General features: G+C 35.8%; 1 protein-coding gene across 5 annotated transcripts; it reads right to left on the bottom strand.

Annotated features, from left to right (window-relative positions):
* Positions 1-448: 448 nt before the first annotated feature.
* Positions 449-14,116, bottom strand: Klp3A (kinesin-like protein 3A). Of its 5 annotated transcripts, none has more exons than XM_073073991.1 (20): positions 13,913-14,116; positions 13,341-13,763; positions 12,748-12,849; positions 12,296-12,487; positions 11,731-11,890; positions 11,168-11,379; positions 10,443-10,605; positions 9,460-9,985; positions 8,796-8,981; positions 8,359-8,532; positions 7,721-7,924; positions 6,663-6,817; positions 5,863-6,011; positions 4,900-5,144; positions 4,151-4,276; positions 3,561-3,752; positions 2,490-2,741; positions 1,542-1,597; positions 1,177-1,468; positions 505-590 (listed from the first exon to the last, which is right to left on the bottom strand). In XM_073073991.1, the coding sequence occupies exons 2-20, from the start codon at positions 13,576-13,578 to the stop codon at positions 582-584; spliced, it is 3,633 nt and encodes a 1,210-aa protein (XP_072930092.1). In that variant the 5' UTR covers positions 13,579-13,763; positions 13,913-14,116; the 3' UTR covers positions 505-581. The 5 variants fall into 5 exon arrangements, with proteins under 5 accessions (XP_072930094.1, XP_072930092.1, XP_072930093.1 ...); XM_073073992.1 differs by having other exon boundaries at positions 13,981-14,114; XM_073073994.1 differs by lacking the exon at positions 1,177-1,468 and adding an exon at positions 983-1,062 and having other exon boundaries at positions 506-590; positions 13,913-14,115.
* Between the last annotated feature and the right edge of the window lie 769 nt (positions 14,117-14,885).

Below are 14,885 nucleotides of genomic sequence, written 5' to 3'. Positions count from 1 at the left end.
GTCAACATATTTTATCCTTGCTGCCCCATCAAGCTACCATTTACCAACATTGCTGTAAGGAAAAATGTTGGGCGTCTTGTCGAAACGAAGCTACTCACGAAAAATCAGCTTGTTATTTATAAATGATGAAAACTATACTAGGGATCCTGTACTATAATTCAAGTAATAATAATTAAATATTTTCTGTAATCAAGTATAATAGTATATGTAGCTCTTTTTCCTAATGAAGTTTTCTAGCTTCCCTTACAATACCATTTAAATTAGTTAAATATACATTAATTTTAATAGGTGGAAATAAAATTCTACAGCCAACCTTTTATTTGGGCGATCTCGACTACGCCACTTTATTTCAACATTCTTTTTAAACAAATATTAAAGTATAGTCCTCTCTGAATATAGAAATGAATCGCGTCGCCATAGCGAATTGTATGACTACACCTGCTCGCGACAACTTCAGAGCGGACTAGCAATTTGGCGCGGAGTATATACAGCTAAGCAGACATACCTTTATTTGTTGTGTATCACCATTGGCTTGATCATGTGGGAAAAAATAGCTTTTCTTCTTCTTTACAAAAGTTGCGTCAAGACCGCTGCAAAAAATAATTATAATTACATTAAATATCCTTATCAACATATATTGTAATCACTATATAAGTTACACAACGGAACATAATTCTGCAAAGCAGTTATCAAATATACTTTCGCGATTTCTAAGAACTCTTTATATTTATATTTTCTTGTAGTCATATTTTTTACTTCATTATTCATAAAGTAGAAGTGAATTATTTATTTAAATTTTATTATTTTACCTTATTTATCTGCTGTCGCTCTAGACACATAAAATAGCGAAAACACTTTATATTTATAAATAAAGAAGTAAATCTAATATTAGCAATTGTCTACAATAAAAATTTACACAAAAATTAATTTATCATCTACATAATTACAATTCAATCAATACTTTGCAGAACTATGCACTTACAGATTTAAAGTGTTTCCCTCCGCTTAAAAATGTGCCAAATGCCAGATATGTTTTTATAGAATGAATACTTCTTTGCGTCCCTTTAGAAATAAACAAAATGTATTATAATAGATACTGAAAATTTTCTGTATAAAATATGCTACAGTGTATTCAAATCTTTAAGAGCATAGTCCGCTAGGAGTTTCATTATTAACCTCTCTCATTAAATATTTGATGATGAATGATATCACGTTATACTGAGCGATGTCCATTCCGTACTGAAATATATTGTTCGCGCAGTATGAAGACATAGGGGCGAGACACGTATTATACAAAAGAAGGGCAAGCATCCATTTCCGAGTATTTCTATTATTATTAGTTTGTAATCGCCTTTCGCTCAATGGCATTTTATCATCATTTTTCTCGTTCAGTGTTGCTATATTTAAAACATTTTCGCTTTTATTTTTTTCGAACGCCGCTTCGTTCAGTTCTTCAGACGATTCGAATCTAAACAACTTGAATTATTATGTTATTTATGGTAATCAATTTTTAATTTAATACCAATGAATGTTAAACTCACCGTTTGTCAAAGTATGATGGTGGTGTGGTGTCGAGAGAAAATTCTGCACTGGACGGCTGTAAATAAGAGTAAAATAGAAATTATTAAATTGTAACCTTGAAAGAGGTTTCTATTAGGTTTCTAAACAAATAGTTTATTTCAAAAATTATTGCGGTATTTAATAATATCAATAATATTAGGAAATAGGCAAATAAAAAATAATATCTCGGCGCAATTTTGGACTATACTTTTTGCGAAACTTTTACATTTGTATAAAAATTAATGTCCTTGTTTTTAGGTAAATACTTATTTGTTCTTGTTTGATTTGGATTGATGACTGAGCACTGAGAGTAATTGACTGACTGACTACTCACGTTGTTTTCCTTGTCCTCAGTGTTACCAACTCTCAAAAATATTTATCCCTAAACTGAAGTCGAAACCCCCTATAATTGCATTAATTATTTGAAAATTCCCCTAAAAATATATTACACTTTTTTTTTGGGATGCCGTGCCGGCTCAGAACATGTTTGTTTTGGACGCCTTGCAAGCTTATGACACGTTTCCCGTTTTTTTTTTTTTTTTGCTCGCCGCGCCTTTACAAAACCCCTAAAAATACCCCTAGACATATAAAACCCCTAGAAAAATCCCAAACCACTCATTTACCCCCTAAATCTGGGGGGAAAACCCCTAAGTTGGCAGCCGTGCTTGTCCTCGCTGTCTGAAGACACCCGGTGTTGCGATTTACTTCACGAATTTTCTACGTAACGAGACGCTACATTAGTGTACTCAGTACTCACGTTGTTCTCCTTATCCTCGCTATTTGAAGGTACCCGGCGTGGCGATTTGCTCGGCGTATCGAGATACTACATTAGTGTATTCACGTTGTTCTGCTTCGCTGTGTGAAGACACGCAACGTGGCGATTTACTCGGCGAATTGTTCGCATATCGAGACGATACTAGTATACTCACGTTGTTCTCCTTGTCCTCGCTGTCCGAGGACACTCTGCGTCGGTTCTTGCACAGCTCCGGCTGGCAGCGGCAGGCGCGGCCGCAGCCTAACTCAGCCTTCACACAGCCACACATCTTGGTGGAGCACGAGCCTCTACAAGTGCAGTGCGGAGCGCCGTCCGAGCCTCGCTTGGTCGCACGAGAACTGACGCTCTGACTGCCCGCGTCAGTCTCGGAGACCGTAAAGTTCATCGTGAGGCGGGAGCGCTGCGCCTGCGAGTTTATAGTTACATACATTGAATTGGTAAGAAATTGTCGTCAGGTTTAGTAAGGCTGTCCCAACAATATACAAACATTTAATATAACACAAATTGAAATTGAAAATTCTAGTAAAACTAACTGAATACACATAATGTTACACAAATTGATGTTGTCTTGTAACATAAAATTATATGGTTTCATAGCAAAGCAGTCATAGTAGTGTACATTTCAAATATATCCTTATAAGCTCAATTTCAAGCAATATATCTTTAATTTTCACACTTTTAAATCTCATTTTTTCACACAAAACTGTATCTACACTGATATTATAAAGAGGTAAACTTTGTTTGTTTGTTTGGTTGTAATGAATAGGCTCAAAAACTACAGGACCGATTTTAAAAATTCTTTCACCATTCGAAAGCTACATTATCCACGAGTAACATAGGCTATTTTGTATGAAATATATTTGATAAATAGATTTTAAGGCGGTACAAAGTTGGCCGGGTCAGCTAATACTTGATATTTTGATTGTGTACGTTTGGCTGTACTTTGATATGGCTAACAACCACTGGTCTACCATGAAGCACTTTAAATTCAGAAGTTTTGTAACAGAATCTTGGCATCCATTCATTTTTAAATTTATAAGCAATAATCTACTCTATCAACATATATGAATTTGTGAGTTTCATCAGAAATTGAACTTTGGATATCTAAGACTGGGAACATAGCTTGTTTAGTGCACTTTTATTATTTATCTTGTTTTACATCAACACATGAAACACTACTTTCTATCATTATTTTAATCAATTTGGTACATAGATATATAGGTACCTGTATACGCTTGAACAGTGGTGTGGCTCTCCAGTCGGGATCCTTCTCCTGGTCCTCAAATTCGTCATCTTCTTCATCAGTAGGCTCGATGTACTCCGTCTTTTTGGTGGCCTCCACGGGATCCTTCTTGGCACGTTTCTTAGTTTTCTTGTTGGCAGACCGGAGTTCTTCCAATTCGTCTAATAGTTTTTTCTGTGAAATTAATAAAGTGAATGTAGTAACATATGCTACTTGTTCAGAAAAAAAATGATGTGGACTTTATGGCACATGAACCCATTGATAAATACACTAAACTATTACCCATTTTTTATTCGACTGTAATTTGAATTCAAAATCCAAATGTTTTCAGAATTATTTGCAAATTTATGCCAAATATTATAACATAACATATGGGTGATTTTCCTAAAAGAAATTTGTTTATTTTAGCAATTATTATTATTATTGTTTACTTTTAAACTATTATTCTCTATTCTACTAGTCTATGAGCTACCATGCAAACGACATAAGCAAAAAAATGGCATTTTATTCACTTTAACTTACACAGAATAATACACAATTAAAACAAGACTGTATTATAGAAATCTACATACATTCTCCTGTTCGACTTGTTCGAGCCTGTCCTGTTGGTACTGTATCACGTTCTGGAGATGTTTGCAGGCCTCGCTCCTGTCCCCCCTGCCGACCACACCTCGTTGGAGCGCCACTAGAGCACTCAACTGAAAACATTTTTCAAAAATATTAACCCACAACATCTCGATAAGTAACTTGCAAGGAAACTTTAAAGTACCGGAAATATTTGTTAATTGATATAGTGAACACTATGGATTATTTCTCATACACATAAATGTCTCAAAAGATAAATAGTTAAAACACTCGATTATAATATTATTGATGTATTAACGACTGTGGTTACAAGTCGATGGATACATAGGGACAGAAATTGTGGTGGAGTTTATTGGCAACTTAGTAGTATTCGCCTTCATAATTAACATAATTTAAAAATTTCTGATTTAGAAAAGTGACATCTTAAAAAATGGACTAAACAATCGATATATATTCTGGTATATCAAATCGAAAGATATCGAAGTCGTATCACAATTTTTGTCATGATTGGCCAAGATTGGCCACAAACTGTAAATGACTCCTTCCGAACTTACGTTCGAGAGACGATAGATACTTACGTGTCTCAGCATTACTCCACTCAGGACAAAAAATACTAACACTTCTGTTATAATAATAAAATGTGTAGTTGTAGGAATTAATAGCACAACAAACCATGGTTTATTCCTTCAAATTCACTTTAGGACAGTTACATAATATATATATCTATATTCCTCACCTTCTGTTCACTTTGCAGCTTGACCATCGCGAGTTGCCGCTCAAACTCCGCCTTGCTGTTATCAAACTCGATCGTGAGTCGATCGTGTGCCTCCTTGATTTCCTCGTAGCGCGCCTGATAGCCTTTCTCGCTCTGATTCTGCATCTCTCGCTTGGCGTCCACTAGCAACTCGAACAGACACTTCAGCGCCACCTTCGCTTCGAGCATCGATTGGATGTTGTCCCATTGTGTGCGCGATTTGTTTTCTGTAGAAAAAATATCATTACAAACTGAATTGCGTAAATTTTAATTTTTTCTATGCCAAAGTACGTTACGAAGAAAAAAAGGAGCAAGCTATGTGTAATAAAATAGTGTATTTAAATAAAATGTAAATATTTAAACTGAATATAGCGTCCACATATGAATATTACAGTCCACGAAGTCTTCGTCTAAAAACTTAAGCATGTGGCAAAAAATTGAGATGGTTCAAGTTATACCGGAATACCATGCAGCCAAAAAACAGCATCTATAAATCAGCCTTAGATAAGAGTATCTAAATTTGATGTTGATGACAGATTTAAAGGGAGGGCAGTGAGTCTTGAAAAACATGTTCATATTTAGCTTAAACAAACAGTTTAAAACAATGCCTTGAAGTGGAAGCTACATTGTTTTGTGTCAGCTTTTATATTTTAATAATAATTACGAAACAAAATTAATTAATTTCATTTCAACAACACTATAAAAAAAAATACTGTTGTATTTGGCAGTTATCAAAATTAAAATAAATATAGTTCAAAAACTACAAAACACGCTTTTATGATAAAATCAACTAAAAAGCTTTCGGTATTCTATTTCATTCTTTCATACATGCAGGGTAAGTTAAGGATGTATGTTGATCTCTTTCTACTGAAAAACGGAGAATCACTGACAAACATACAAATGAAACTAATATAAAGCGTGTTATTAAAATAATAAATGTCTCACCTTGATCAGCAGTAATGATCTTTTGTTGCAGGTCGGATATTTGTGCTTTGCGCAGCGCCAAGTCGTCTTCGAGTTCGGCTATCTTCTTCCTGTTCGCCTCGTCGTCGGTACTGTTGCGTAGGTTCTCTATTTGTTCCGTTATCCACGCTCTGTTCATATTGAAATTGTATACTTTGATTATTATTGGTGATAGATTATTATGTACATAGTAACCATGGGTGTGTAGGTATATTTTTCTTAAATAGGAGGATTAACAAAGCAGTACAGTGACGCCTTTTACGCCCTCAAGAGCAGAAGCTTGAACTTTTCTCAGTGTTGGGCACGACTCTCACCACGCTATCTCAGAGCGGAAGGATAGAATAATCTTGAAATAATATCAAAGATATATACGAGTTTTCCTCCATATTTAAGACTATGTTCTGTTACGAAATATTAATTATCCTACAGCTGAGTAAAATATAAATAAATTCAAACAGTAGTAATCTTAAAATTAATATAAATAAAATCTACTGAATTTATTTTAGTGTTTAAGTTTTTCTTATAAGTGAAGGGGGCGGTGGTCTTTGCTTTTGGCGATTCCCGCAAATAATGCATATGTTAAGGCATTTTTAAATTATAATTATAATATTAAAAAAAAAAACAATACATTAATTGACATAATGTTTACGTAAGCATGGGGGTAGGGGTTAAGAGCTTTGCTTACTTTTGCTGACAAGGGGGATGGGGGGGCAAATAATTGTAATAAATCTGCTTACGTAATACTTGAACGGCCCCCAAATACATAATTAAAAACAACGTACCTGTACTCCATAAGTTCCTCAAGCGACTTCTCAGCCTCTACGATGCTGAGGTGGACCTCCAACTCCTGTTCTATGTACAGCTGCACTGCACCAGTTTTCACACTGCCTTTCGCGTTTCGCTTCATCGCCGTTTGCTTCTGTCTGTCTAACGCTTCCTGTTTTTGAAGAGATATTTTACATGAATATTTAAAACAATATATTTAAGTAATTATTATGTAGATATAATGGTAGGATTTTCGAAGATTTTTTTTAAATACAGCCGCGACCATTTTGCATGTATTGACGTAATGAGACGTCTTGTTTCATCGTAATTGTTAGTGTCGTAGATGTGATTTTTTTACTACTACCCTTTCTTATCAAATATCGAAGCAAAATAACAAATGTCATAATGACATCATTAAGCTGGAGGGGCGGCCGGCTAGTTTTATTTTACTAGCAGTTCGATCGTTACCCCTATATTAAGTGTATCATCTATAATCGTTACCTTCGACTATAGCGCACGCACTCCACGTGTTCGGTGGAACGTCTTTGGGGTGTTTTAATTATAAAATGTAAGTAAAAGGTGTTCCTTTTCATCGTAACAATTTATCACGTCAGCCTTATATTCTATAACTTATACCTGTGATAAATACAGAAACTGAAGAAACTCGTGCGGTATTGCTGCCAAATATTTTTATTTATTTGTGTGCTTGCACAATTATTGCAAAATATATATGTATGTAAATGGGTTATCTAGTGTACATGCGTTCTGAATTTAATTCTTGGGTACGCATGTATAATTTGACTCAAACTGCTAGTCCGCTCTGGTGTTGTTCCGAACATGCAATTTACTATGGCGACGCGACTCATTTTTATAGTCGGAGCGGACTAGCAGTTTGGCGCGGATACGTACGTTCATGTATTTCTGCATGTTTTATAGGTGCTTGAGTGTGCGCCTGTAAGTATCTTTCCTTGTATATGCGTGTACATGTGTGTGAGAGTGTACATGTACCTGTGTCTGTATGTGGTGCTTGTGTGCGTTTATGCCCGTGTGTACGTGCATGTGCGTCGTGAGGTACCTTGAGCCGCTTGTTGACCGCGACGGCCTCCTCCATCTTGCGCTTGAGCACGTTCTGCTGCTTGGCGTGCAGCGACTCCATGCGCGCCATGGCGGTGGCGCGCTTGCGCTCCTCGTTGCGCATGCGCACCATCGCGCGCTCGTTGTCCGCCTTCCACTTGCGGAACTTCTCGCTCTCGACGCGCATCTGCTTTATTATTTTCACCTGCGCACAAGTACAATACAAAAGTGCGTAAGGTTTGGCTCACGAGCTTTGTGAAAGGAACACGAAAACTATTTGTAAATATTACGTTGCTACTGATGTTGCTGTGATGCTTAATTTTTAATGCGCAAAATTGATTTAAAATGCGCAAATGCCAACAGAAATAATTGTATTGTACTGTGTTAAATGACATCCAAAATGTATATTATTGTAGCATCTATAATATTAATTAGGATGATGAATTGATTACAGCAGCACCATTATACAATATCCTATTTTGAGGCAAAGACTTCTCCTGCCATCTAAAGAGACACAAACAAGTATTCAACATTATACTTTCAATCAACCATCAAAGAGCCCGCACTTGCAAAATTACTTATAACCGCCATTACCAAAGTATTAACTATTCCTCCAAAAGTGTATAGTATGGAACTAACTTTAGTAGCCTTCATAGCCTGCAGTTCAGCGTTGAGGGCGGCGATCTTGGCCTCGTTTTTCTCTTTGGTCTTGATGATGTTCGCTTGTTGCTGACATCTCTTCTTCAGCTCGGAGATCTCGGCTTCGAGGGTTGACACCTTAGTGCGGCGCTCTTCGTGGGATGGGTCTTTGCTCTGTAATGATTAAAAATTGAATTAGTGTAAATAAAATTACCAAACAATTCTCGGCTAAGTAGTTAGTATGTTTTATTATGTAACGGGTACTCATGCTATGCGTTTTTAAGTTTTTAAATTTTATATAGTAGTGTAGTATCTACTATACAGTAGTGTCTCTGAACGCTTACTATTTGTTTTCCAGTCGGTATATAAATATTTTGCAAAATTACGGCCGGCGCTAGTACGCAAATCTGTAAAAAATTACAAACCCTCAAACCCACCTTTGTCTTCAACTGTTGAAGCAGTTCATCTCTCTCCTTCTCCAACTGGGCTATCTTGTCTTCGTTCTCACGAAGGTTGTTGTGGCTGTCCAACATCTCCTTGTTGTTGGCGAGTATTGCTTGCACTACTGAAGCCTTGATTGCCATCGCGCGGTTCAACTCTTGGAGTTCTTGGTTTAGTGCCACCTGTAAAACAAATTACAGTATGCATTAAGTTTATGGTTACGTAATGTATGACGCATGTGACGACGGGCGATAGGCGACGAAGATATGCGGTCCGGAACAAAATATGTTCCTAGGAACCTTTCTATGAAGGGCAATTTAAAATAGCGATGCTTGTCGCTAAGCTCAAGTCCATGGTCGAAAGGTATCGAAAGGTAAGTAGGTAACATTTTTTATAACATTTATCGAGAAATAAATTCTTCAACTATTTTTCCCTTTAACAGCACAGATATATTAAAGTCCAGTCTGGTTTAAGCCTTTCCTATACCACATATGAAGATTTCATTTAGGTTTGCACTTGCACTTTCATATTAAAAGTAACATAAAGAAGGTAACTTTACTAATGTAATTGGGCAAGCACTCTTGTAAATTTAGAGTTTATATCAGTTTCTATAATCACTAAATAAGATTTTATGAAATATAATATATTAAAATAATATACCTGTCCCATCGCCCGTTTCTCTTCCTCCAACACAGCTTGGTCCTCATTCAGCAAGACATCTTCATCCACTTTCTCACCGTCATTATCATCCTTCACAAACGACAACTTGATCTCATGGTCTATCAACTGCTCATTTGTCTTCAAGTTGACACTCTGTAGGTCCTCTAACCTTACTTTAATCTCTTTAAGATACTCCACTACACTATTCTTTTGTACCTCATCGTCCAATCTATCCGTTGTGTTCAAGTTATCTATCGTTTGATTACATTGCTCGGTTAATTCGTTTAGTTTACGTTCGATTTTATCTTTCGCAGCTTCAGCTAATAGCGCTTTCTCACATAGATTAGTGTTTTCAATCAACATGTTACCCAAATGTTCTGTGACTTGCTTGTGTTTTTTGAGTAGTTCTGCATACTTCGCCTTTTCTCTGTCTAATTCTTCTTGTAACTGTTCATTGTTCTGTTCGCTTATTGTCGGTAGTTTACCCAGTAATTGTAGCCTAAGTTCGTTAACTAAGTTGTTCAATCTGTAAAATATTTATTTAATATGTGTAAAAACAGGAAATTGATACATCAATGTTATTTTTGCATAAACGTCAATACAAATAAAATTAATATTGGATTATAATAAAGATTGTTATGAACATAAAAATGTTTAGAATTTATTCCAAGAGATCCAAGGTTTACAAACGATTGATTCCAAGGTTTACAAACAATCACATATTGTATAACTTAGAAATTTTTACATAATGGGAAATGGTCACTACTAACAGGGAAAATCCGCAACCAATTCTAAATTCCATCCAATGTCAATTACAGGTGCATTGCTACAGTATCCTGGAGGATTAAGTTGCCTCATATGTAAGTCACTAGGCTTCCATAGTTTTCCATCAAAATGCAAAATGTATTTTACGCTTGTAGCTTTAATGCGTGTAGCGTTGGTATCTTCCCAGCCCTACCGAATATGAATAACTGAACATTCACCTGACAATTTCAGCAGCCTTAGCATCCTGGTTGATAACCGGCTTGTTGCGTATACGCCGCGCACGATCCGCGTATCTCAGTGTAGATACAGTTTCATCCAAGTTGTAATCAGCTGGACTCACGCACGCAACCATCAATGTTAGAGAGTTGCCTCCGAGACTGTCTGTAATAAATGTAACCATCATTTCTGTGACCAATATACTTTTAAACAAACTACAATTTCAGAACTACACTAAACTTCATTGAAGCTTTTTAGACTATTCCGAAAAATACATTTATTTTTGGGAAAAACCTTGTTTATTTTTCGGAATAGTCTAGAGTCCCATTTGTAATTTTTTTTTATATGACTGGTAAGGCAAACAGGCATGAAGTCCATCTGGTGATAAGTGGCAACTGCCTACTGGGTATGTAATCTCAATCTCAGTTAAGTCTCAATGTCAATTTCAGTTATAAATAACATCCAGTCTGATGTTGGTCACAGTTACACTGCTAATTATAACAAGTACTGCTAGTCTTGAGGACTTTTTTAATGCTTGGTACCTTTCTCCATCAGAACTCAGCAGCACAAAACACTGCTTCTATTTAGCACTAATAGCTGAAGTGCTGATACTACAACAATCAAGAATCTGGTCCTAATGACTTTTTTTTCTTTTGACTTTAATAATTACTTCACAGAAAATTTAATAACACTTTACATCATTAACAATTTTAAGACATTCACATACCTTGCAACAACCTAGTCAGTTTACTGTCCCTATAACTGATGAAGCTCCTATTGGTACCGTCACCCAATGCCGATATGACGTTACCGAGCGCCAGTAAACCCTGATTGATCTTCACACCTTCCTTCATGCGCTCACCGACCGCTTTCGTCTTTTTGATGCGCTCCGATCCAGCTAGATCTACTAGATGGAATTTAGAGGTTGTTGCCATGTTCCTGAAAAAAAATTTTAGGAGGTTTAGAATACAATACATTCATTGCATGTTTAATAATAATATACACAAAATTTGTAAGCCACATAATGCATTAAGTTTATTTATAAGGTTACTTATTTTTATTTTAATAGACCTTTTTTACAAGTAGTACTAAAAATGGTATCTCCCTGAGTGTATTGTATTTCCCTCAGTAACTTGTGTTTCTTCATTAACATCAGAGAAACTATTGACGTCATGTTATAATATAATTATAAAAAAAACAATCACTCAGCCAATTTGATTTCAGTTATACAGATATTATTGTACAGTTACTATATACACAAAATTTATCAAATTATGAATAAACTCTTACTTGTCAGTACGACTCTCCTTAGCGATAACAATAGTGAAGACAGCATGACTGCGACTGGACGCCTGGTTCATCGCTGTGGAGCCTGTCACGCGACCAGAGGACCCTCGCTCCAGCACCATCATGGTCTCCATTGTGGATGCCACAGGTAACTCTGTTATACCTGCAGAAATAAGTAGTTTTTTTTTGTAGTAAAAAGTAGAAATGAAGAAGCAAGTCCGAAAAATGTTAAGTGATATTGGTAAACAACTGAAATGGGTTGCTACCTATAAGTACTATATTGAGAATGCTCATGTTAGTCTCTCCCCTACCTATTAAACCATAACTCTCACTTGACATTGCTGTTATTAAGGACAAGTGAACAGAAATAATAAATTTCATATTTGAAAAGCTCAATAAATACATAATTCCAATTGGATTGCATATAATAGACAGCATTCGAGTTAAAATCAAAAAACCACTTAAGCACTGTAAATATTAAACGCGAAGGATTATAATACTTAAAACTAAAATCCCTGGTTTTAAAAAAGGGGCTTTATAAAATAAATGTGTGACAATGTTAAATTACCTGGCAAAATCACCCCCTTGTTGATATCCTCACGTATCTCAATAATACTGTGGCCCCTTTCCTTCCCGGACAGCAGATCGTAGCACTGCTCCTGATACAGCTCCATGAAAGACACTGACACTTTGAACACAAACTTATCTTCATGGGTCTCTATAAAGTCGAATATGTCGGCGACAGCTTGGGGAATTACACCTGAAATACAATTTTAAATACTTGTAAAAATGTTTTTTTTTTTTTATATTAATAGCAAACAGCGTGAAGTCCACCTGCCACTGCCCATAAACATCTGTTATCATTTTTTTCCACCTGAGGAATAAATTGGAACACATTGAGAGTTTCACTGGAAACTTTCTTATGGCTATTGATGCCTATTCTTACTTGCACCAATGGATGGGAGTAAAATCTGGTGGTTTTCGAATTATGGCATGAAATATTCAAATATGGAATCTTACCCAGTTTGGTGGAATCTCCATCTGATCCAGAATAATTGGTCCCCATGGTGTAGGTTTTCCCTGAGCCAGTTTGTCCATAAGCAAGTATAGTAACATTATACCCTGTAGTAAACAGAAGAAAACATTATTTTATGTAAAAATTACGTAATGCTTATCTGTACTCTCTTTTAAAAATATGCGTGGAGTATGCTGTTTCATTGCCCATTAATTGCCTACTGCCTGTATACAAGTCTCCTCTTAGAAAGAGATAGATCTAGGGCCAATGTTAAGAACCCAATGTTAAGAACTTTGTAAGTACTGTCAAGTTAGGACATTCTAAGCCCCAAAAGAAATAAAAATTGGAAAATCACTTGTAATATAATTGTACAGAAATGTGGGAGTAGCATTGCCAAAATAAAAAAAACAGAAACAAATGAATATATTTAAAACTCAATGAAGAGACAACATATGATAGCCCTACTTAGGAACAAAGGAGTTCATTAAATTGACCTCATTAATAAATCTATAAGATAGAAAACTATTTCTAGTTCCAATAGGAACTCAAACTTTAAAGGTTTAGATAGGTTTTTGATAGTGTATTAAACGATAAGTACCTTGAAATAATTTCCCAATGAGACCTTTAACGGCTGTGTCATAGAACTCTTGTTGTGTGATGTGTTGCGGGAACACATAGTTGTATGTAAAGGCTAAATCTTTGATTGTCACTTGGGGCTCCCCAATCACTACTTCGATGCACTCATCACACCCTCTCTCAGTTTCCTGCCGCATCAAGGGTCTGATGCGAAGAGCCACTTGCACTGTGTCTATTGTTTTATTCTCTCCGTCCACCATTTTGACTATTTATTTCTCAAAATGTCGAAAATGTGCGCTCTTCGCTTGGATAACGGCTTTTTTTTTCATATACGTCTCATACTTCCATGGCTGGGAGGGAAAATGACAATTTTTGTCAATAATTTTCTTTTGTAACACCCGCCTTCATTAGCTCTTTTCGGCCAGTCTTATTGTAACTGAATTGTCTGAAATAATCACGTAATTCAAGTAAACTTCTTCTAAATTCTCTTAATATAAACGTAATATGCAGATGCCAGCATTTTATAGGAAAAATCATAGGGAAAAATAGAGAATCGAAATTAGAACCTACGCTGAACAGGGTGGTTAGACTTACCAAAGTTTTTGTAGACGCTATATTAGGGAATACAACAAAAACAGTCTTAGTTTATTTTACAAACTTGCCTTTATAGAATTTATTCTACCACAACACACAAGCTAAATTAGTAATCAAACGGAAAACGTTTAGATTTACAACTACGATACGTTTCAAAATTACAACGGCTGGCCAAACCAAACGAAACGACACTTTTAAATTTAGTGTTGCCTGATATGGAGCTCATGAGCATAATAAATGAATAAAGTCATAAACAAAAAGTATAGTAACTAAAAGGAAATCAAATATTACCGGACATATGCCTCCTACAATATTTCAGACGGACGACGTTAAAAAATAATAATAATTGAACAATAAGCTGTATTCTAAAAAAATAAACACGACTAAGTCCCATCATGTGCCAGATGGTTGTTTAAAGATTGAACCTCTTAAATAAAGCTTCCTACAATGCACCAAAGAGTATAGTAACCTAGCAATGCACAAACGAAAATTCAATCCAGAAGTCGGTCTTCTTCAAATCCCGGTCTTCTAATATAATGTATTTCAAATAATATTGAATGTATGTAGGTAAGAACCCTTTGTAGTTCGACCTCGGAGACACTACCGCCACATCGTTTTCTGCCTAATAACAACAGTGGAAAAGGCTGTTGCATTCCGCTTTGAACTGATTGTAAATGAGACATACTTATCCGAGGCATTACTTAGTTCTCACGGATAGCAACGTATATTTTGTGGTTTACCTCAGGCAGGAATTTAATCTCATTTGGAATAGATTACAAAAGTTCATGAACGGTAGTAGTTACTTACGATCAGGTGATTACCATGAAAATAAAGTTGGACTCATAGTTACTGGATAACAGTAAGAGTTTGTCGTGCGGCCGTGTTTGTTTTTGTTTTATGTTGCAACACTTTATGTAAAATTTATAACTATACGTCATCTATGGTAAAATAAAAAAAGAACTTGTCTGACTGA

Source organism: Epargyreus clarus, unplaced genomic scaffold (assembly GCF_041222505.1).
Source record: "Epargyreus clarus isolate Ecla_fem2 unplaced genomic scaffold, WU_Ecla_fem_2.2 ptg000006l, whole genome shotgun sequence".
In the NCBI taxonomy this organism is placed as follows: Eukaryota; Metazoa; Arthropoda; class Insecta; order Lepidoptera; family Hesperiidae; genus Epargyreus; species Epargyreus clarus.
The sequence above is the reverse complement of the archived record's forward strand: the minus strand, read 5'-3'. Positions and strand labels throughout refer to the sequence as shown.

Coding starts and splice junctions, on each gene's coding strand:
- Klp3A (XM_073073991.1), bottom strand. CDS start 13,578: ATGGTGGACGGAGAGAATAAAACAATAGACACAGTGCAAGTGGCTCTT. Junction 12,850..13,340: donor CATTGGGAAATTATTTCAAG/GTACTTATCGTT, acceptor TGTTTACTACAG/GGTATAATGTTACTATACTT. Junction 6,012..6,662: donor GAGGAACTTATGGAGTACAG/GTACGTTGTTTT, acceptor CAATATGAACAG/AGCGTGGATAACGGAACAAA.